The sequence below is a fragment of the Rhododendron vialii genome, chromosome 5a, assembly GCF_030253575.1.
Source record: "Rhododendron vialii isolate Sample 1 chromosome 5a, ASM3025357v1".
NCBI lineage: Eukaryota > Viridiplantae > Streptophyta > Magnoliopsida > Ericales > Ericaceae > Rhododendron > Rhododendron vialii.
The window spans coordinates 31,640,833-31,663,301 of NC_080561.1; the positions used below are offsets into that span (position 1 = coordinate 31,640,833).

Genomic DNA, 22,469 nt, shown 5'->3' on the forward strand with positions numbered 1-22,469 from the left:
AAGAGTTCTCCAAGTACTAAAAGACGAGGCAAAACAACTTTAAGAATAAAGAACTTTTGTTTATAAAAATTGAGTTGAAAGCAAACCATTTAAGAGATTGTCCGATCCACTAAGGTTATAACACTTTTTCGGTTATAACACTTTTTCGGTGTCTAACGTTCACTCTAAATTCCATTTTCCACTCATATTCCTTGAGATCCTTAATCTGTTTGGAGAGTCGAGAGTATTCAATTGCAATAGATCTTTTGGGAGAATTGAAAGTAGACAAGGCCATCTGTTTTAAATTTTTTGGGACAATTTTGTTGGTATTTATAAATTTTGTTTAACTATTACTGTTTTTTACAATATGATTTACCGAAAGTGGCTAAGTATCAACCATTGCCTCTCAAACTAAAAGCCTCCGTAATTTACTTTTTAGTCAAATTTCGTATCTCGATGCGGTGACCAGGCATCACTAGGTTGCTCGATTTCTCCGTACAATGGCTATACTCCTGGAGTTAGTCAGTAGCATAGCTATTGTCCAAAGTCGTGGTCGTGGTTTTGTGGAGGTGGTGTGAAAAGAGCGCTTGATCCAAAAAAAAAAAGAGTTCCATTTTTTACAAACATTTTCCATCAAAATCACCTCACTTTTCTTCCACTTTTGATTACATTACACCGTACTCAAAAAATTAAAATAAAACTCTTCAGAAGATAATTTTTGCCGAAGCAAACGGAGCGTTAGGACTTAGGAGATGCTTAACACCTTTTGGGCCCGTTTGGATGCTGGATTAGGTTTGGGGGTATTATGTTAGAAGGGAGGATTGAATAGTAGGAGGTTATTGGTTAATAAGGAATGACTCACATTGATATGATGTTTATGGATGTGGTATTAAATAGTACTTTGTTTGGATGATGTATTAGAAAATGGGGATAAAATAGTACTTGGTTTGGATGGAGGATTAATTGGGGGCATAAGGAAGGAGGATTGATGTAAAAAGCTGTTAAATGATTTTTTTTGCCCTCATGTAGTGTTTTTTGATAAAATTTGTTAGTTTCATTATAATTAGAATAAATATGTATTTACCATTAATTTTTGATAAAATAAATTCATTTAAACTAAAAAAAATTTAAGCCTTACAAATTTCGAATTTAAAAAATAAACGAAATTCATAAAATTAGTTTTGTTATAGTATTCTGTAAACTTTAATTTTTTGTTATGAATTTTTTTTAAAAATAAGATTTATATGGTTTATTAGTTTGAAAGTAATTCAGTTTATCTTTAAATTGTTTAAACCGGATATTTGTTTGAAAATGTTTAATAAAAATACTTCATAATTTTTAAAGTAGAAAATTTTATCATTTTTTAAAAATGTTTAATAAAACTGATATTTTATGAATTTTGTTGAGAAACCAAAATTTATAAAATGAATGGGGAGTAGATGGTGGTTAGAAACATGTGGGTGTTAGTTGAAATGCTTAAACCACAACCTCGCCTTCAAATATAAGGTTGGAAAATTTCAAACGTAGGGTTAGATCGTCGGTAACTTAATAAACCGGTAAGACCGGGATCGTACCACAGGGAATCAAAGATAGCTTAATCGGATTGTAGGTTTTATATGGTGGGATTCGGCGTTTAAGACGGCCAACTTGGTTTTGCTTTAAACGGTGGAATTGCTAAGTTAAAAGACTAGAAAAGCGGTTTGTACTTAGTTAAAACAAGCAGCAAGGTCTAGGGGATTAAACCGCCCGATGACTTAACCTATTTAATCGTTCTTCCTAACAACTCAAGCTCAAGACATAGACAATCTTGAAACCAAAGCACTCAACGTTAAAAGCCGAGCATAATCATGGTTTTAGCTCAGAAATGATTTAATCTCATTTAGAAAATATTTAACTCAAACGCCGGGAGCATTAAAAGCCCCAAGCCCCATGTGCAAGCCGAAGGTTAAAACTCCGGACAACACACGGTCAAAGAAGGTATTAGCCCCTTTGGTTTGGCCGAAAATTAGAGATTAAACCTTCTCCTTACTAAAATCATGATCAAGTCAAAGAAGAACCATTAAAACAACTAAGCCGTGAGGAAGATATCACCCCATGACCAAGCCTAAGAGACTACTCAACCATTAAACAAGAATAAAGCATGCTAGAAAATTGAGACATTAGATTTAACCAATAAAAACGGAAATAAACTTGATATTAATAAAGATTTAGTCCGTACAAACAACTTTAATGAACAGAAAAATTACAAACAACAATTACTTTAAGGTGTTCTTGAAGGAATTAGCTAAGAAGCTTGGAAAGCCATAATGGAATTTTGCTAGGAAAGTGAAAAAGACTTAAAGCTAGGTAGGTGTAGATAAAGGGAGAGAGAGAGGGGGATATTTATACAATTCACCCTCTCTCTCCACAAAAATTTCCCAGAACTTGCCAAAAGTGGCAAGTATTTCATAAATGGAAAGTTGAAAAAGGTGAACAAAACACAGATATTTCTCCAGGCAGTATCGGTACTGGCCAACTCCCAGTACCAGTACTGGGTCTTCAATTGACTGGAAAAACACAACTTCTGCCAAATGGGTACCAATACTGGCCTCTTCCCAGTACCGGTACAGGGTCTCCAGAAATTAGTGTTTGGACTGCCCTTGGTTTGAATGGCCCGACGACGACCCGACCACCTCTTGTCACTTAATTAATCACCCAACGAGACTTGGTGGGGAGCTGCCATGCGGCCTTGGATGCTTGGATGCTTCCAAAAGCAATCCATGGCGACAAAAACCGCCTTAGTTCCATGTTTTACGTGAAACTAAACAAAAACAACCTTACGTGCAGTATGGAATAAAAACGATAACTTAAGGAATCAAACGCTACAAATTAAAGGACTTTAAGCTCCAACATTATACAATCTTGGTCACTTATCATACCCCCCAACTTGAACGTTGCTAACCCCTAACAATGATATAACAAAATACTAAAGGAAAACCTAGCAATCCTTCCAACAAAACAACTACGGCACATGCTCTAACATAACCGACTTGCAAGAGTTCAAAAACCAATCCGTTTATTCCACAACAACTCACAACACGTTTCCAGATGAGCAACTAAACGCTAAACAAGTAATTAACAAGCATCCAACAGGCGTATCTACTATCAAAAGGCGGATACGACACTTCTAGCTACCTTTTAAACAAAAGCAACCATATTCCACAAAAAGGAGCTCGGAAACAGGCGCAGTGAACAAAAATGCCATGCCTTAATATGTAGATAGCACCATTAGAAAGAACACATAACTACAAACTGAAATCTTTGCTACCGAAAGGAAATATGCCACAAACTAAGCATGCCAACAATCAAAAGTTGAATCAGAACGGAATCAAAGCGTACTAAAGATCAACTAAGGGCTTTAAAGCTTATAACGACCTTGGTTAAACAAAAGAACGGTTAGCAAAACGAGTGGCGGCCATACACTAGGTTGGTTTACTACCCTTGGCCGCCACCAACTCCTAACTACCAAGGCCACCACCAACTCCTAACTACCAAGTCAAAGGCCACATGTGCCGGCCTCAACAAAAACTTCCTAAAACTACTATTTACGAATTCAACTACCAAAACTAAAATAAGATAGGATAGGTGGGCTGTCAACCACCAAGCACCTTGACAAGTAGAGGGATTTTCTAACAACTACTACCACCGACTCTAGTCGTCATCCTCATCTTCATCTTCATCTTCATCCTCCTCCTCATCAACCACATGTTCCTTGCCACCCCTTCGGGCGCTCGACTCACCACCACCACTAGTACCAGCCCTGTGCACAACCTCAGGCTCCTCGGGAGTGGACTCTCTCATATTTGCCTTGGTGGGAACATACACGTCACCCTCTCTCCCACATCTAGCTGCTATCCACAACATCCCTCTCTTGATAGCTAAGACATTTCTCCTTGTACGACGCATCTGAGTCTCGAGCTTCTTCTGGTTTGCCTGCACTGTCTGGAGTTGAGTAGCCATGATTCCCATATATTTCTCAGTCCTCCCGGATTGAGTCCTAGCACTAGGCATAGGGAAATCGAAGCTGTCGGGGAGAGCTGGCTGCGAAAGTGATTTGTTTTTCTCCAATGAGCCACCCGTAATTGGACCGGGAGTTCCGGAAAAAAGCTTTTCCGGAGTTAATACTCCTGGATCCTCGCAAATAGAGGTCACCATAGCCAGAAAAAGAATATTAGGCTTTGACGGACCCGACCGCTGTCTAAACTTCATCATCTCCCTCCAAATAAACAAAGCCCAATCAACCACCTCCTCACCAGAACCAAACACAAAAATCACCTCCCCATCCTCCTTGCGTGGTCACTTCTCAGACTCGTGGGGAAAAAGGTTATAGTGTACCACCGTATTGATAACCCGATATTTCTCAAACAATTTGCCATGGACACAACGGTCATTTTTCAGTGGTTTATCGGTAAGAGCATTTTGAATTTCCTCCTTTGTCTTAGACCATCCTTTGGCAGGGTACTTCATATGGAATCAATAAGGGTACTTCTTATCGGGCAATAAGGGTACTTCTTATTGCGCAATATCTCCTCACAATTGAGGTGATCGCCTTATTTAAATACAAGATGTACAAGAATTCCTCACAGTAGATAAAAGTTCACAAGACCGAACAGAAATTTACCCGTCACACAAACTAGGTACTGTCAACAGTGGACTGCTGAAATAACAATGTGGTGTTTAAGTAAGCTTAACATTTGTGGTTCCTAACACATGCGCTACCACAAATACCTAGTCATACTGATTACTACAACAAAATAGTGTCCCAAGAGATAAGAAAACAGGGCATACGACTGTTTGAATCGTCAATGGCTTCCATCAGTTGTACAAAGAAAGGACAAACGTACGCCTCTGCGTATGCTCTTCTGCAGTAATAATTATCTCCAACAAAAATTACATTGAAACATCTTTGAACACAACCTCAAATTTTCACATTTTTAACTATTTTTTTCACAGGAAAGCACTGTAGGCATAGCAAGTTAATTCTTTAGGTTGGTCCTTACACCCAGACAAGACATTTCTTTTGACTCTCGATGGAAAACAAAAACTACTTATTAATCTTTTCTTTTCTTTTCCTTGGAGCCAACCAGTCTAAAGTATGTTCCGTGAAGACATTTCCCTTTAGACAAAAGCCACAAAACGTCAAAATTGCTAGAGGAAAAAAACTCAAACAAGTCATGACCACTAATAAGTCTAAATTGTGATCAAGTATGGCTAGTGCCTCTCTTGCCTTGTATCCATCCCTTGGCCTACCAGATAAGATCAAGAAAAAACCAATCACTTGTGAATTGAGTGTTAGTGGATAATGTTTTAGATTTGAATCCCACAAATAGCTTAAATCCATGTGTGAAATGATATGGATGACATAAAAAATCTACAATAGGACTCAATCAAATAAGGCCATTTGTTTTGTAATCTGGAATTTCATCATTTGTTTTATAGAACAAATTTTTTTTTTTTTTTTGGGTACTAGGAATTTCATCATTCTGGTAAAGATTACTGCAAATCGAAGCCAATCAACAGTAAAACCCCTATTTCATGGACCGGAAATCGAAGCCACAGTAAAACCCCAAAACAATTTACTGCAAATCTAAGCTACAATAAAACCCACATATCAGTTGCACTCACCGGTGGTGTTACAGAAGAACGGGGTAAAATAATACCCAACGAAAAGAAGTCGCCAAACAAGGGCTTAGGTGGTGGGACCAGGTATAAAACAGGGGTATTACTAACACCCTTTCGTAATGAAGCATCCAAACAGGCCCTTTCTTTGATAAATTAACGGCATGGCGCCTTCAACAGAATCTTCATCTATAAAACGTAACCTGATTTAATAGTCCTTTTACAACAACGAATATGTATACCAAAAATGATTGAACAAATGTATCACAAGGCCAGACAATCAAGCTAAGGCTACACAGTTCCCCCCGATTTGGCTCTCAGGTTTATTAAGTTAAGCTTCATAACCTTTTGTTCAAGGATTTTGTCGTTCGACTAGAAATGGTTTAAACGTCATGAGCACCGCAATTGCCTCGATCACATTTAGGATGAAGAAAATCATGTGGTCACCTGCATTCAAATAAAGCAGTTAGTACTTGGTACAAATTTCATAGTAAAAGATAATATGTTAACATATGTTTTTTTGACAAGGAGCCATTTTGTTATTTTCATTACCGACTACTCTCGCACCCAAATGCGGGATGCCAAAATCCTTGCTTTGGCTTAGCCACGACCCTGGCTCCAATATGATGTAAGGCGCACGGCATTGCTAGCCCCTACCTGAAAGTATGGTCCAATTTGGACCATCCAAACAGCTGGCCTCGCAGATATGTTTTTCTGGGCCCTAAGCTCATAGGGCGCCTCTTGGACGAAAATGTCATGCACTATTGTACGTCCATCCAAGACATTATCCGCATCAAATGTGTGATGCCCAACAAACTGATTATGCGTCATGTATGTGGCAATAACATGATTCTCGACGTTAGAGATCCACTTTTATGTTGCCATTAACGAAGCCAAGTGACTTTTCGACGAGTGGTACCTATAGCACACTACTTGATGCTTCCTTGATAATAAAACTGATATGACAATGCAGTGGTGATGATGGAAGTTAATCCAAGATATGCTAGAAGCCACCTAAATGGCGTGTGTTCCTTGTCTCACATTGCTATTTCCACAACAATCAATTCTGCCACAGAAGTCATCCAATTTTCCATTTTTAGCGGCGAAAGTCGGTATTGTTAAGCATTTCATGACATTGCTCCCACACCACTACCAACCATTGATAAGCATTTTATCATTCAAAAACATCAACATTCGGAGAACCAGTTGGTGCTTAGTGAAGTTTGCTAGAGTATCTCAAAACTGAGCCAAAACTAAGTCAACTTAATTCCTAAAAGTACTTTCTGAACAAAATTCCAATTTTGGCCGCAATTATGTCTGTAGAATATGTAGAAGGCCAACAATGGGTGCTCGAAATTAGCCACAGAAAGCGGAAAAGTCAACTTAGTAGAGAGTTGTAACCTGGAAAGAAGGCAGCATCTTGACGCTTTTGTGTCCAAGAAAAGCTGCATAAGTTAATAGCATGAGTCTAAAGTTACATGAATATACATAAATGAATATACAAAAACAAGACAATAAAATCAAAACATAACTGTCAATATGCACAAGCACTTTCCAATCGAAAGCTATAGAGTCAACGTTGACTACAAGTATGGGTTGTTACTGAACGGCAACAAGTTGTCCCAGTAAGCTTTAATTATCCATCAGGTTTAGAAGTTTCGACTATAATCAATAAAGATGGAAGACAGAAGTCTAATGTTTGTTTCAAAAGCCTGATTGAAGTACTGATATGAACAAAATCAAACTTTGCTTCCCATCCTACTTTGTGCCGCTATTTTCTTCACTGGAAGTTATGCCAAGATCCTGTTTAAGCCTTAATACATGTTCAACATAGAGACATGTCATGTTTCAAACCGGAAAAAACAGACAATAATAGGAAATGTTAAGATGCATGTCTGACATGTTAGCTCATGTTTGGTGTAGGCGAACACTTTACACACGTTGCACACAAACCAAAGCACGTCAACGCTCCGTCCTGTATTTGCTTCCAAATTAATCAAGTTCAGTTTTCCTTCTTTAGACTAAACATCCTTAATAGGACAAGATGTTGACTTCATATAAAACAAAATTTAGGTCATTTTAAAATAAGGGGAATTTTTCACGATTAAAGAATTTGGGCGTTTCCATATTACAAACTATAAATTGATGAAATATTTTCTTATTAGTCCCACTAGGAAAAGCTGTACCAGGGATAATAAGAGGCTCTGATTATGCGTTCCCTCAACTTCAAAAGGGAAAATGGCTACCAAAATTAAGCAGGCACTCACATTGCTCCTCCACCAGCTGGACCGGCAGCTTTAAAAAGTGACATTGCAGTCATCGATATGCCATTTGCAGCTCCTCTTTGGTGTTGATCCTATCGTTGCAGTATCAACTCAAAGTGAATCATAGAAGACATAATGCTAGACAAATTTATAATTCCAAAAACAAAGAGGGGTAGTAATGGGAAAGAAAACCGAAAAGAGAAGAAAAATTACCACGGCTTTGTTTTGCAGTATGAACGTGCCAGTAATAATGGACACCTGGCAAAAGCCAAAATTGTGAGATAACTGTTGACAAAATTGAAAGAGGAAATCGGGATCAAATTCTAAACTCATCAAAAGCGGTATGCTTCTTGCATAGCATCAGGACAATCATATGCAACCATAATATTGCATGGGTGCATATTCTGTTGCGTTTCTAATTATAGAGTAGACCTTTTTAAATTTCTGGAAGTTAAAATAATATCTTCACATACCTGCACAAACGCATTCACCACTACAAATAAATGAATACAACTTGTCCCAAAAAGCTTTATCCTTTTAGCTTGAATCTACTTCGGTAGTTAAATACCAACATGACCTAAGAAGCACAAACATTATATGAAGGATGGTGCCGTGTTGGTATTGAGGTGATGCTTTAACATAGTATGAGAGCTAGGTTTTCAGAGGTTTTTCCCCTTTGTTTGTGCCATAGTTGCACTTTGTTTCGTCGTGATCCATATGTTCCTGATCCTTTGTTGACCTCTCCATGTGCGAGTCGAGGGTCGCACGTGCGGGAGAGTAACAGCATTAGTCCCACATCGGTTAATTAATACCTCAAAAACTAATATATGAGTTTGGGCGGCTTCTTCTGCCAATCGGTTTTGAGGTGGATGCCTTAAGAATACGTTTTTACTGTTTCCCAATGCAACAAAAGGATAACGAAAAACTATTTTGCTAAATGGCGAACTTGGAAGGGCTTATATAGAATCTCCAAAAGGTAAGTTTGCACTCACAGATAATATGTTCTTCACCACAGATGCGCAGCCTAGCAACAGTGAGAGGCTGAACCCAGTAAGCAGGGTCATGTAGGGGAAACTTGTCAATAGCGGTATGGTCAACACCTACAAGAGAGTAGTCATACATTATGTAAAATGAAGTCAGCATACTCTGCATTTGGAAATGCCAAGAAAACATCACGTTATGAGGATTAATTGCTTACTCCACAAATGCGAGCTACCATGATAGGGCCAAAAATCTTCTCTGCAATTGGATATAGAGAAAGTTGAAATACTAGAAGCCCAAGACCTGAATTTTGAATAAGCATTCAGAAATCAAATCTTCAGTACACGTGTTCTAATCTCTGAATAGACATTACATGCTAGGCAGAAAACTGGGTGGCTTGTCGGGGGTGTGAGCGAAGAGGAGAGTTAACAAACTTGTATTTTCCTAATAGATATCAATTTGAGTAGATACCAGTAGGATACTTTTGTTGTTTTTCTGGGATAACATTCTCCTTTTGAGTATCAAACAAATTTCCAGAAGGGCCACATGTGCTCATTAAGACCATCAAAAAATGTTTCTGGCAAGCAATAAAAGTAAGTTGAACTTGAGCCTGTACGATGCGACTAACACAAAAGCCAATGTCCAGCTATGAGAACACACAAAAAAAAAAGAAGCAAAAACTTGTCTGAAGAAACTAGCATAAACTCGTCAATTGAAGAGAGTGCCTTAAAGCTTTTTGGGATTTGGATGTGAAACAATTTCATTCAGACCACATCAAATGTAAATGTCTGAGTACACTGTTGACAACTGTACCTGATACAGCGAGAATTACTCCAACATTGTCAGTTGAATAGCTCAAGCCCCCGTCTTTTCGTGGGCTTTCGGCCCATAGTGAGAATATCTGCAGAAGGATATTAGTTTCCGCAGTTAAAAAAGAGAGATTATTTTCCACATATAAAAGACCTATCGACAGAAGAAAGAGAACTGGTAGAACTAAGCCAGTAAAGTATACTAACTAATGTACAAAACATATCCTCACACAAATTACTTGAAGAAAATCCTACTAATATAATTAGGATGCACACTATTAAATTTGGAGCAGGATAACAATTCTAACTACACCATGTAGCGTCACGGTAACAGTTCAGTATATGACTATATGTAAATGCATACGATATGAAAATAATACACCCAAGTAACACACTATATATGAACATCAAGTTACATAGAGAAATAAGTTTTGATAACTAAGATGCATATCAGACAAATTAAAAGATTTACATGCACTTAAATTGAAACTTACGTTAAGTCTTTAGTTGTCAGTAGAAGTGTAGAAGTATTCAAGCGTCAAATTCTATACAGTACTTAGGTTTTGTACATGATTGATTTGGATTTTTGACAACTTCATAAGTTCAAATTCGCATTTAAATCCATCTTCCGTTAATTGCCAGTTGTCAATCGGAAACTACTCTCGTACTTAATAAGTTCTTTGTTACTCCTATTATCTAACCTACCTTAGTGTAACACCTCATACCACGTCCTGAAACCGCACAGCGAATTGTTTCCTCATAATGAAGTGACACAATCCCTTTTCGGCGGCATATGACTTAATGGCGTGAAACAAAATGCACCATCAGAAAGTATTAAGACCATATATTACCAATTTACCACAGTGAGATACCAGAAGTGACGTAGGACAGGATTGACTAAAGGCCAAGTATAATCGAAACACAAAAACAGTTGATGTTTTGAGGCTGTGAACAGTGGACGTGAATGGTGAAAGAGGAGAAGAAGAAGGGCTTTAAGAAGATAGATCTAGGCCTCTCACCTAGGTTACCAAAGGCATCACACCTTAGGCCTCTGTAGCATCACACCATAGAATAGGATTGCATCACACAATCTTCAAAGCTTTAAGCTCTTGTAAATTCTTATTCATTCGACGATTTGTTCCTTCATATTCTCGAAGTACATCAATTTATCCTAATGTGTTTCATACCAAAGCCTGTTCTAATTCCCTAGATGGCCGTGTAGGATGAATGTGTCATCTAATGGTTGCATGCATTGAATCAAACTTCCCTAAATGAAAAGTTGAAACGCTCATGAAAAGTCACCGCCTTAAATATTCCAGCCAAAGGAATACAAATCAACCCAAAACAATGGATCTTCTGAAATGCTGAACAAAACAGTATGACTATCAAAGCTTGTTCCAAGAAGGTGAACTTCAGTTATGGACAAACCTCTGTGTAAGCCATATCATGAAGTGAGAAGATGCAATAAACAATGATTGAGGACATCAAGGGCCAGTTCTTGATTAGGCTATTCTTAGAATCAGGTTCTCTTCCTTCAAAGTCCTTGGTTATTTCTTTCTCAGTAGACCCACGGGACACAGCCTCCACTGCCGCAACCGAATCTTCACAAGGGTCCTTATGAATGTGTAATGTTTCCTGCCATTTAAACATGGAGAAGCTTAAACCCTGTAATATGGAAGTTAAGGTACTAAAGTCAACTGCGCAAAAGCCAGCAAGATAGCCAAATCATGATGTTAGACGTCCTCCCATGTTGACCAATAACATGTTTAAATGAAGGAGACCCAATTGTCACCTTTGTCCTCAATGGTGTTTTAGGTGTAAGAGTGAGGAATCCTCTGATTACTATGGCATCATCCTTAATTGCACGTAAACGCCTAGCACACAAATGCTACTGGTCCGCTTTAGGGGCTTCCGATACAACAAGAAATTAAAGTTTTGTGGAATTATACAATTTTCCAAATTTTTGGGAGAATTGGTGAGAGTGCCATGCCCTTTCTTTAGGATAAGTTCAATAATGTTAATTCTTTAATATGCTTCTTGCTTGTTTTTGGGCTTCAGTTCGTCCACCATTTAAGGGGATTCCTTTGTTTTTAATTTGTAGAAATTGGAAGGCGGTCTGTGATTTGTAGCTAGAACCTTGCTGGGTCCTTTTATTCTTCCTTTGGTGGACTACTTGTCCCCTCCCTCTCGTACTGATTGAAAAAAGGGAAAAGAAAAAAAAAAAGATGAATAAAACCCGACAATACAGCACCAGGATCATGAATGATGAATTATAAGGAAAGGGTTCAGGTTATTGTTGATACGTACCGGAAGTCGAAAAGTAACAATAGTCACCACCAATGCAAAAAATGATATAAATAGGCAAGGCAAGAAGTATGGAAACCTGCAGTAAAAGTTTGTATGTTGCGACATAAATACACTTTCAAGAATTCCAGGAGATTCAAACTGAGAGTTGAATACATGAATATAGCAGATTGAGCAAAAGATTAAGGTTACCTCCCGAATACAGAATCTTTGGAAAATATAGTTGGATATTTCTCTGCAGGCTAAATTCAATCGGAAAAATATTAAGGTCTTAAAACAAGATACTAGCACACAGACGAGGGATAAACACAAACTAGCTGCAGAAAGAAACCACCTTTCAGATATTCAAAGGAATCAATGCCTCATTAAGGATACTAGAAATGTACTAAGGGTCAGTTCCCCATTCCAGCCAAGGTGAGTGAAAATTGTGAAGGCCGAGAAATAGAGTTATGCCATAAGCCACATAAAGTATCCTCCAAAACTTAGTGGGAATTCACAGAACTCCTATTGAATTATTGGATTCCTTCTTCAAAGGGCGATAACTCTGCTTAGTCTTCTATAACCCAATTACGAGAACTCAAATGCAGCTCCCTAGTCTACAAAATTGAGTGGCCAAACCGTGTGAAAACAGGCATTCATCTTTTGGCTTTTTTGTCATGGTGGACTGTCAACCAAGGGAAGAGTTGGAGCATAGGGTTTGCCGGCTACGAAACAAGATGACGAATCCCACTATCATTTGGAAGTTGCTTATAGGTATTATGCAGCTATTTGAAGCGAACTACCATGCAGTACTGATATAAACAGAGGTCCTTAAATAATAAAGCTGATAGGGGCATTCTACAGTATATTAAAGCCAATAGTTTCATTAAGAAAATTAGAAGACAGACCATTGAGAACTCAATGTAGTCAATCTATAAGCTTACTTTTGCTGATGCAGTTTACTATTGAAGGAGGAAAAGGAATGCAGGTGCTTTTTCTCAGAAGAAGAGGACAATGTCAATTCTTATCATCGCAAATGAGGACAGTAGTAAAGAGGACAAGCGCTTGTCCCATCCCAAAATAACCCTAATATATACCCAAGCCATACCCTAATCAAAATAGTACATTTCTTTTCTTTTATACTGAGATGAAGCTATCCCGATAAGACTTTTTTCCTATGCTTAGCAAGCTCAAAAGTCTTATTGGGATGCTCACAACTACGATTTTTATGATATCCCCAGGACCTATTCACATTTGTCTCTTTTTTTTGTTGTTGTTGTTGTTGCTTTTCTTGGTTTTTTGGATCATGATCCTCTTTGTAGAAACCAAAGCACATTGAAGTACCTGAGCAAGAAAGCCTCCCAAAGCTGGGCCAATAATCAATCCGATACCCCATGCTGTACTAATCTGACAACAATAAAACATTCGGAATTTCTTTAAATCGGGAAGAAGCAGGCCACTTCAGGCATCAACAAATTATACGAATTGCAAGTACTAAGAACATAAAACTTACTGCTGAAATTCCTAAAGCTTGGTATTCCTCGCGGAAAATTTCAGCCGCATATGCCTAAGCACCGGAAAAGTAAAACAACATATAAAAAATAAGTAACTTTTAACAAATGTAGCATCTGAGACCTTTGAAACCTAAGAAGCATGAACACTTAAAGAAGGTGATGTGTTCATGTCCGACATGGGTCGGACAAGGACACTAATCGAACACATGACGATTCTCTTTTACGTGTGCATAATAGTGAACCAACAATCTTAATTTGGCCATGTGTCCGACACTCTTTTTTGCAACGTGTCCAACCCTTTCTTTGGTGTCTATGACGAATAAATTATAGGTGATCAAAGTAGGAATTTGACATATCTAACACGTTTGAGACGCTAACTTGTGATTTAAAAAAAAAAGAATCAGAATTCAACATATCTGTAGGATATTCAAAGTAGGAAAATAATAATTGTTTCAACAAATCATATTTAAATTCACTTAAATTTGTCAGAAAATCTTTTTGGGTATCTTGCGGATTCTTATGTCGTGCCCACGCCGCATTTTAAGAATTTCCTGAGTCTCGTGTCAGTCTAAATTCTTCTAACTTATTCTATCTTTTTTCTATTTAATTAGTGACATAAACTTACGACAATACTTATCTACACACACGCGCGCAACAATGCATTAAGATATATATTGCATAATGTATCCCCAACACGTTTATGTCCTTCCTTTTAGAGAAAATAATGTCTCTGTGTGTTCGTGTCATGGCGTATATGTGTCCGTGTCCAGTGTGTGTCTTAGTTTAACCCGTAACATTCCATATTACTTTCAAGTGTGTAAGAGAGGAATAAAATAGAATTGACAACGGTACCTTCACTGGCCCAAGTAAACCATTCAGACTTCCAAGAAGAAATCTTGTAGAGATGGCCATCCAATAGTTTACACTAAGACCAAAGAGTGTGTTGAAAATAACCCTAAAACGAAGCAAGGATCAAAATGTACTGAGAAAAAGTACATAGTAGGGAAGTTCTGATATAAAATGGACCAAAGAATAGTAACATAATTCAGGAAAACCCGGTTACTAACACTGCTGAAGTGCCTATGATCATGACCGGCTTTCGACCATATCGATCAGCTACCATTCCCCACAAAACGGATGTTAGAGCTCTTCCAAGCATAAATGAGGAGCCTTCATGGAATTAGCACATTATCAGAACTTTCTTAGATATTTAGACTGAGCCAATACAATATTACAATCATTAGTTGATGTATCTTCACTATCGCAAATGTGGACAGGAAATCAGCTCACCCACATAACCTGCATAGTAACCAATTTCTTCTTCTGTTTCGGCAACCTTGAAGTCCCTTATCTGCAAGAGAATCAAAGTTCATATGCTGAAGCTTATATTGTTCACGTATATTTTTGCAATCTTGTCACTGGATATACATTGAAGCTTCAAACCAAATGAGATAAGCTTTAAAAGAAATTCTCATGATCCACTCGGTGCACACAGGACTTCATTTAAGCTCATGGAGCTAGCTGACAGAAATTTCAGAAGTTATTTTCAACTTAGATGGAGAGTTATGTTGGAGCTATTTCAAAGTCTTCCTACTTCCTTCCATGTCACCTTTCTCATTAAAAAACTTCAAAAGCTCAAAGGAATTGAATGAGCAAACAAAAAGTTGAGAACAATCAGTCAAAAACAGACGTTGGTATAGTTATCTAAGAGTGGTAGGTAGCAGTTTCTAACGACCATAATGACATGGAAAGATGTTTTCTTTCCTGTTTACTCTTCTTTCTAACGGTATGTTGTTGCAACAATTATGGATGATGCAAGATTAACATGAATAGGCATGTTCATGCAAAAAGACAGTGGTTCCCAAGATAGCGGTTTGTGTTTTCATTTTTAACTCTTCTGATTAAAAAAGGCATATAAAAGGATCCTGTTTTTATTTGATATTATGAGTCAACCTCGACCAAACAATGTTATAGCACCTAAGAAGGAGAAACAATATCCCAGGTAGGGAATTAAGAACTTCTGAAACCATAAAATTGCCTTATGCAGATAAAATGGAAAGTAAAGCAAGATGGAAATACCAACTGTGGCAAGCATAGTAACATTGATCTGGAAACAATAATATATGCCCACTTTCGGTCTATCTTTAGTTCTTTACACGTGTGTGGACAGATATAATACAAGCTGATTATATGATTATCTATGAATTGTTAAAACAGATACTATCCCTATATCATCTTCAATATCATTCATCTATGTATGCTCACCATAAAATAAAGGAACGGAAAGAGAGACGATATTGGCAGCGCTGAAAAAGTAATAACAAAATAAATATGTTAGGGCTTGGACGTAAATGATTAACAAAACGACTTGACTAAGCCGTTGATAAACATTGCACAGAAAACAAGTATAGGCCATATACCATATTCCAGTTTTTTGTTTTGGAGTATATCGCATGACCGCTACACATAAGCAGGTATGAAAATCATTATTCCACTTTGTGATGATTTTCTAGTATTGGGTAGGGGTAGTCAATTCGCATTTACCTTGGATGGTGTTCTGTGACATTTTGTCCCTCATCTATCTGTTTCTTTGTGCACTTTCGCTCATACGTCAATCAAACCTATCAAAATGGTAGTACTGCTATATTGGTATCTAACTTCTGTTTTCCCTTTCATGGTAAAGTCGATCAAGCTTAGCCTCGGAAACAAATGGAAACTCTTGTTTGGCACTCACTGAAGATTATAAAGGGAAGGAATTTGATGTTTTTTCAAGTTAGTCCATGTCTACTTCTTTAGGTTTCGAGTCTCTAACCTCTTGACTAGAGCTGGTTACCATGATCTTCACTAGTTCATGCAGGAGCATAATATTCCATTCTTGTTTCTTTTCATGATGTTCCGTCATCAATTATTGGATAAATGGCAAGAAAGAAGAAAGCAAAGGTGACCACTATCATCCCATATAGGAAATTATCTCACTACCACTTACTTTTAAGCTGCCTGCTTTTGTAACGCTAACACATCTCAGCTCATTAGTACTAGAAATTATGACTTGTCAGTTATCACAAAATGCACAACTTTTTAATTCAAGTACTCAACAAGTATACAAGACAAAGACCAAGGACAAGCTTGTGTTCGGAGTTCCCTTCATTTTAAATGGATTCCAAGCACAATTTCATGACAGTTCCATCGAAATCTATTACCACGAATGGCACCTTTTGCAGACTAGTTGAAGAATGAATTCAACAAAGTTCACTTATTATCTGAAGATTTTTAAGTATCCTTGAACTCAACAAAATCAGGATTTTAGACATTACTCTAGTGCCAGTTCTCCAACTCCTAAAAGCCCATAATTCCAGATTCAAAATGACAGATTACAATGGCGCGAATTCAGGAGATTCAAGAAAATTCACCTGTGCAGAGCACCACAATCCATATCGAGACGAGTTCCTTGATGGGCATCCCGCGCTGCTTCTCCTTAAGCTCGTCCACTTTACATCCCGGGCAGTTTTCGTAGTAGTGTTTCTTGAGCAGGCTCTGCTTGTTTTCCCCTCCCATTTTGTATCAATCCCCAAATACTCAAATGCAGTTCAACTGCAATGCTTCCTTTTTTTTCCCCTTTATACAGAAGAAGAACACCATAATATAGTAGTAGTACAAAATAGTGTTAGAGACATAGTTGTCAAGCATATTGCATCTGCAAATGAGAAATTTATAATAGAAAACAGGAACAATAATACATGCATATAGCATTACCAACAAGAAACCTTCAAATGTTGTGCTCCAACGTCAACGTAATCGAGCTGGGAACATGGTAGTCCACATAAATAAATAAAAAAACACATGTATATATAGAAAGAGATTTAATTAACAAAACGTGAAATCTTAGAAACATTGGATCTTAGGAGGCAATAAACCCGAGGTCCCAAGCGGTGACACGGATGTGTCATGATTAGGCTTAACTCCGTTGCATCATTGCTCGCGTAAATGAGACGCTGACAGCTGAGATTCCGTACGAGAGAGAAGGCAAAAGCCAAAAGGAATACAAAAACAAATCGACCAGAGTTTGGACAAAGATAACCAATGAATGCGATGGACTAATAAAACCAATCTCCTAAATAATGATGTGCTAGCTTGGGTGTCTTGTTTCGATGGTTTCATCTGTGCTACCCGTCCATGATTTGAGCTGAATTTTCTTAAGATAACAGATTCTTACGCAGATACATAGTGTTTGGTCTGCTTAAGTCTTTGAGTCGTTCACCCTGGTGTGTTTTTTTCAGCGCTCGTGTCTTAAATTTGATAGTTTTAATCATTCTTATTTTATTGTGACAATATCTTTTACCTTCGGACACCCGAAATGAATTGCCTGTTGATAAAAACCATTCCCTTATTTTAAGATTTATTTGTTCAACTTTATAGAAGAAAATAAAAAGCCGTGAGACAATTGACTTGCTAAAGAGTGTAATAATTTGCGATTGATTCACGCGGAGTTAAGTCCCATTCATTCACAAAACTACAAAACTGGTCCACAAAGGACGACAACGGATGCAGGTCCACCCTGGGAGTGCGCATCTATGGTCCCATTCATATCAATCATATACAATTTGTTCACCCAAAGGTAACTTTGTCTAAAGATCTTTTATGCTACCAAGCACCCCGGTGCCAAGCGGGTGCCGAGCGGCATCCAACTGTTCATTTCGATACGGACGGCTCGGATTGAATCTGAACGCATACAGATCTGAATCGTCTATTACTTGGTCAAAATCCGAGCAGTCAATAGTCGAGATGAACGGCCGTCCGATACCGCTGCCAAGCACCACGTGCTTGGCAACATCTTCCAATCCCTTTTTCTCCGGTGTTGTTCCTCGGAGCTTTTTCGGGCTTTATAGCTTTTTTGTTGTCTTTATTCAATTTTTTTCGTTTCTATTTATTTTGTGTCAAATTTTTATGAATTATCGATTCGTCTCGACGAGAAGAATCAGAAAATAATTTTTTTTTTTACTTATACCCCAAAAAACGATAATTTAATGCAAAATGGACAAACGCGAAAAAAAATTTAGTAAGGACAAAACAGAAAAAGCCAGAAAGCCCAAAAAGCTCCTTAGAGGAACACCTGACCTCAGGCTCCTTTCTTGTAAACTTGATAGAAAAATTCGTGCGAAAGTTGTTTGAAATTAGCTTGCCTAATAAGCAAATCATACGTAAACAACTAAACACTTGTTAATTTATCAGACCAGACTTCTTCTTTTTTTGGTAAGTAAATTTATTTATACCAAACACGCATAGAAGCTACAAATCACAGGGGCATACTGCAAGGATATCAGAACAACAAAGAAAGGAAACCTATTCTCCGCGTGTTTGGTATAAATGAATTTACTTAACAAAAAAAATAATATATTAAAGCTACATGGCCCCTGCCTAAATATCACTATCGATGAATTTGGTCATCTCGAATCCCCGACAACTAAACCCAACATATGGTGTAGTGCAAACTTTTCCAAAAACGTGGCCCCTGGTTAGATATGACTTTGATTAAAGGTGTGTTTGGCTAGAATTATGCGAAGTGTTTTTTTTTTTTTTTAATTATTTTTGCTGAATTTCTATAAACTTGCAACAACATTTCCTAGAATAGTCACTTTTCTTGCCAAAAGGAATCTGAAAAAGAATAAAAGGAAGAAAAAAAAATCCCTATAGACTAAAGGAGTTCGAAAATGTCATTTTCTCTGTTTTGTTTTTTTGAAGGACAGAAAAGATTCTATTAATTTTTTAAAACAAATTACAAAAATTGAAAGAATTCTAAGCACAAGGCATCACAACGGGGGAAGGAGATAACATGAGAATACATGCCATCATATTCTCATGTTCATAAAATTTCAACCATCCAAAAATAAAAAGTGAAATAGAGCCGACTTGCCCCAATCTCATCCGATGGACTCGGCAGATACTTTACGAATCAAAGAAAAAGGATAACATTTTTCATGGGAAATCATAACATTTTGGTGCGTTTTATTACTTAAAAAAAACCCCGTAACCTTTTCAGTAATGCAGTTCGTAACATTTTCATTACGAATAGAAATATTTTGGTGCGTTTCATAACTTTTTAAAAAAAAATCTCGTGACTTTTTTGACAATAAGGTTATTAACATTTTCATTACAAATCATAATATTTTGGTGCATTTCATAATTTTTTAACTAAAAACTCATAACTTTTTAATAGTAATATATAATCAATTATGCAATCGGTCATGATCAAGAACAATCAATCAGGTAATCAAATATGTAATCTATTATGTTAATATTCAATTCCGTACCCAATTAGACAATATTATTAATTTTGCCATTGAGTACGATTGGAAAACAATGTGAAATCGATCACTCAATTGGTTTTGTAATCGATGAGTCTTGGCAAGTCCTAGAATCAATTGAAGAGTTTCAATAACACTTGTAATCGATTATCTTATCGAATTAGAGTATTAGTTATTTGTAATTGGGTTACGAGCACCAATTTACAAGGCACTAATAGTACATCCGCCGCTCATGGACTCACACACAATGGATGTAGTGTCCTGTGATTTATACTTTGTACTTCATACACGATATAATGATCTCTCCTACCGATTGGCAAAAAAAAATAGTACGTCCGCTGACCAAAAAACTAATAGCATGTCCTAAATATTATTGTCTCTTACAGATAACCTAAAACACATTGGTAAATTTATCTTGTCACGCCCTCGATTTTCAAGATAATTACAGATGATTTTCATAAATAAGACCTCACAATTATTTCGTATGATAACCCAAAGAGTCCAGTATTCCCATTTCCGTAATTGCATTTCAAGGTCCAATAGTTTCCAAAATATTACATCATTAGCTCAACGGCCCAAATTAACTTAAGTATCAAGTGTCAAAAGAATTAAGAATTTACAAATATTCCTTAATCAAAAGAGTTACAACTTAAGTTACAAATACATCTTTCAAAAAAAGAATTTACAAGGATGAATTGGTAACTCCTTTGGTTAGCTTTCAAAAAGGGTATGTCCACACTCCAAGCATTCCAGTCATGCAAACTACTGTCCCAAGTTAGCACCTGAAAATGATGTAAGGTTTGAGCTACACTAGCCCAGTAGAAAAGTCTACACAAACTCTATATGCAAATGAGATGAAAGACGCCGATGGAACATAGACTTTCGGATAACAAAGGAGCATGGATAAGACACAAGCACTATATTAGAAATTCAGAACGTAAACGAACACTTCACTCTTGTCAATTAACCTATCTTTGTTCTTTGAATTCCTTTTCACTCATCTTTCGATCTTCACACATCCACCTCATATGGTTACATTCCAACCGCTTAGTATCTCATAAGTTCCCTATGGATCCTTGATGGGCACACAAGAAATCCTTCACATCGTCACATCACGATATCAATCAAAAAACATTCCGGGCATTAGGACCCCGTATACCCAATTTACATTCCGGGTGATCATGACCCCGTACATCCAATTCTCATTCCGGGTTCTAGGGACCCCGTATATCCGATTCTCATTCCGGGTTCTTAAGACCCCGTATATCCGATCCATGTTCTGGGTGCTCGGGACCCCGTAAATCCAAATCACACATTTGGTTCCCAACTTCAGGTTCAACAGAAATCAGCCCTTACATTGCATGTTTCTCGTTTCATTGAATAGCTACCCTTTACGTCATCTTATCCTTCACCTGTTCTGAAACCGTCGTTAATTCCCCTTTTGGCATTCTACTAACCTTTCACTTCAAGTTAAACCTATACCCCACGCATCAACTACTCACTGCGGTTTTCAGTTTATTTTAGGCGGTAACATATCACATTTTATCCGTAATCCATTAACATCAATCCGTTGATCATAGTTTCCGTGATAATTAACTCAATAAGTTCATTCAAGTCCATCAGACAAGGTTTTATGTATAAAATAGGCAGCGTTCTCGAAATACAAGGAAGAATGCATTAACGAACCCAATAGAGTCGATGAAAGGCTCCAAGAACGGTTTGGAAGAACGTATGAAAAGTTGCTGAAAGATACTGTAGCAGCTCAATCACCTACCTGTAGGTGATTGAATCCTACCGGTAGAAGAGAAGAATTCGGCACTTTACCTACCGGTAGGTAAAGAAATCCTACCGGTAGAAACTGCAAACAGAAGAGCCAACATTTTGAATGAAACGACTTTGTACTTGGCCTACCGGTAGGTGATTGAATCCTACTGGTAGAAGAGAAGAATTCGGCACTTTACCTACCGGTAGGTAAAGAAATCCTACCAGTAGAAACTGCAAACAGAAGAGCCAACATTTTGAATGAAACGACTTTGTACTTGGCCTACCGGTAGGCAAACAAGTTCTACCGGTAGATGGATGAATACATTGAGCAGCTTGACCTACCGGTAGGCAGGAAGTTCCTGCCAGTAGCCTACCGGAAGTTCCTGCCGGTAGAAACTTGATACGTTGAGCAGCTTTTGAGCTGCTGCAGTACGTTTGAGCTGGTTGAGGGAAAAAGTTCTTACTTGTCCTACCGGTAGGCAAGAAGTTCCTACCGGTAGGGAGAGTGTTTTCGAGACGATTTTTGACAGAATTTTCAGATTTCGATCCAATCTCAATAACTAACAACACAAGCTCAAAAATGATACAAGAACACTCAAATAACATATAAAGAGAGGTAGAATTCCCTACCTCGAGTATCCAAGCCGAAACCAAAGAGATTAAGCAAGCCCTAGCTTCCGAAATCCCAATCGAGCTAAATACACCGAACCGAGCTCTATCCAACGCAATACAAGCCCGATTACGCAAGTAGAAGATGGAGTTGAGGTTGATTGTTGTGGATTTTGAGTTTGGAGGAGAGTTTTTGGGGGAGAGAGTGAGAGAGATGAAGAGAGCCGGGAGAGAGAGTGAGAGACCGAGAGATGGAGAAGGGAAAATAAATCCCCTGCCACACACCACACACATATATATACACCA

General features: G+C 37.7%; 1 protein-coding gene across 4 annotated transcripts in view; it reads right to left on the reverse strand.

The window, feature by feature from the left end:
• Positions 1–5,760: 5,760 nt before the first annotated feature.
• LOC131327179 (protein ZINC INDUCED FACILITATOR-LIKE 1-like) overlaps positions 5,761–22,469 on the reverse strand; it is an 87,918-nt gene continuing 71,209 nt past the window's right edge. For 2 of the 4 annotated variants that reach the window (XM_058360210.1, XM_058360212.1), the window contains exon 17: positions 5,761–6,084. In XM_058360210.1, the coding sequence (XP_058216193.1) occupies positions 5,990–6,084 (95 nt within the window). In that variant the 3' untranslated portion in view covers positions 5,761–5,989. Of the gene's footprint in view, positions 6,085–7,038; positions 7,083–7,904; positions 7,994–8,114; positions 8,160–8,893; positions 9,002–9,099; positions 9,186–9,695; positions 9,784–11,119; positions 11,327–11,998; positions 12,075–12,187; positions 12,238–13,318; positions 13,382–13,487; positions 13,542–14,340; positions 14,444–14,555; positions 14,659–14,778; positions 14,840–15,753; positions 15,795–16,898; positions 17,104–17,241; positions 17,289–17,378; positions 17,634–22,469 lie in introns of those variants that run through there. The other 2 variants (XM_058360207.1, XM_058360208.1) reach the window with 2 other exon arrangements.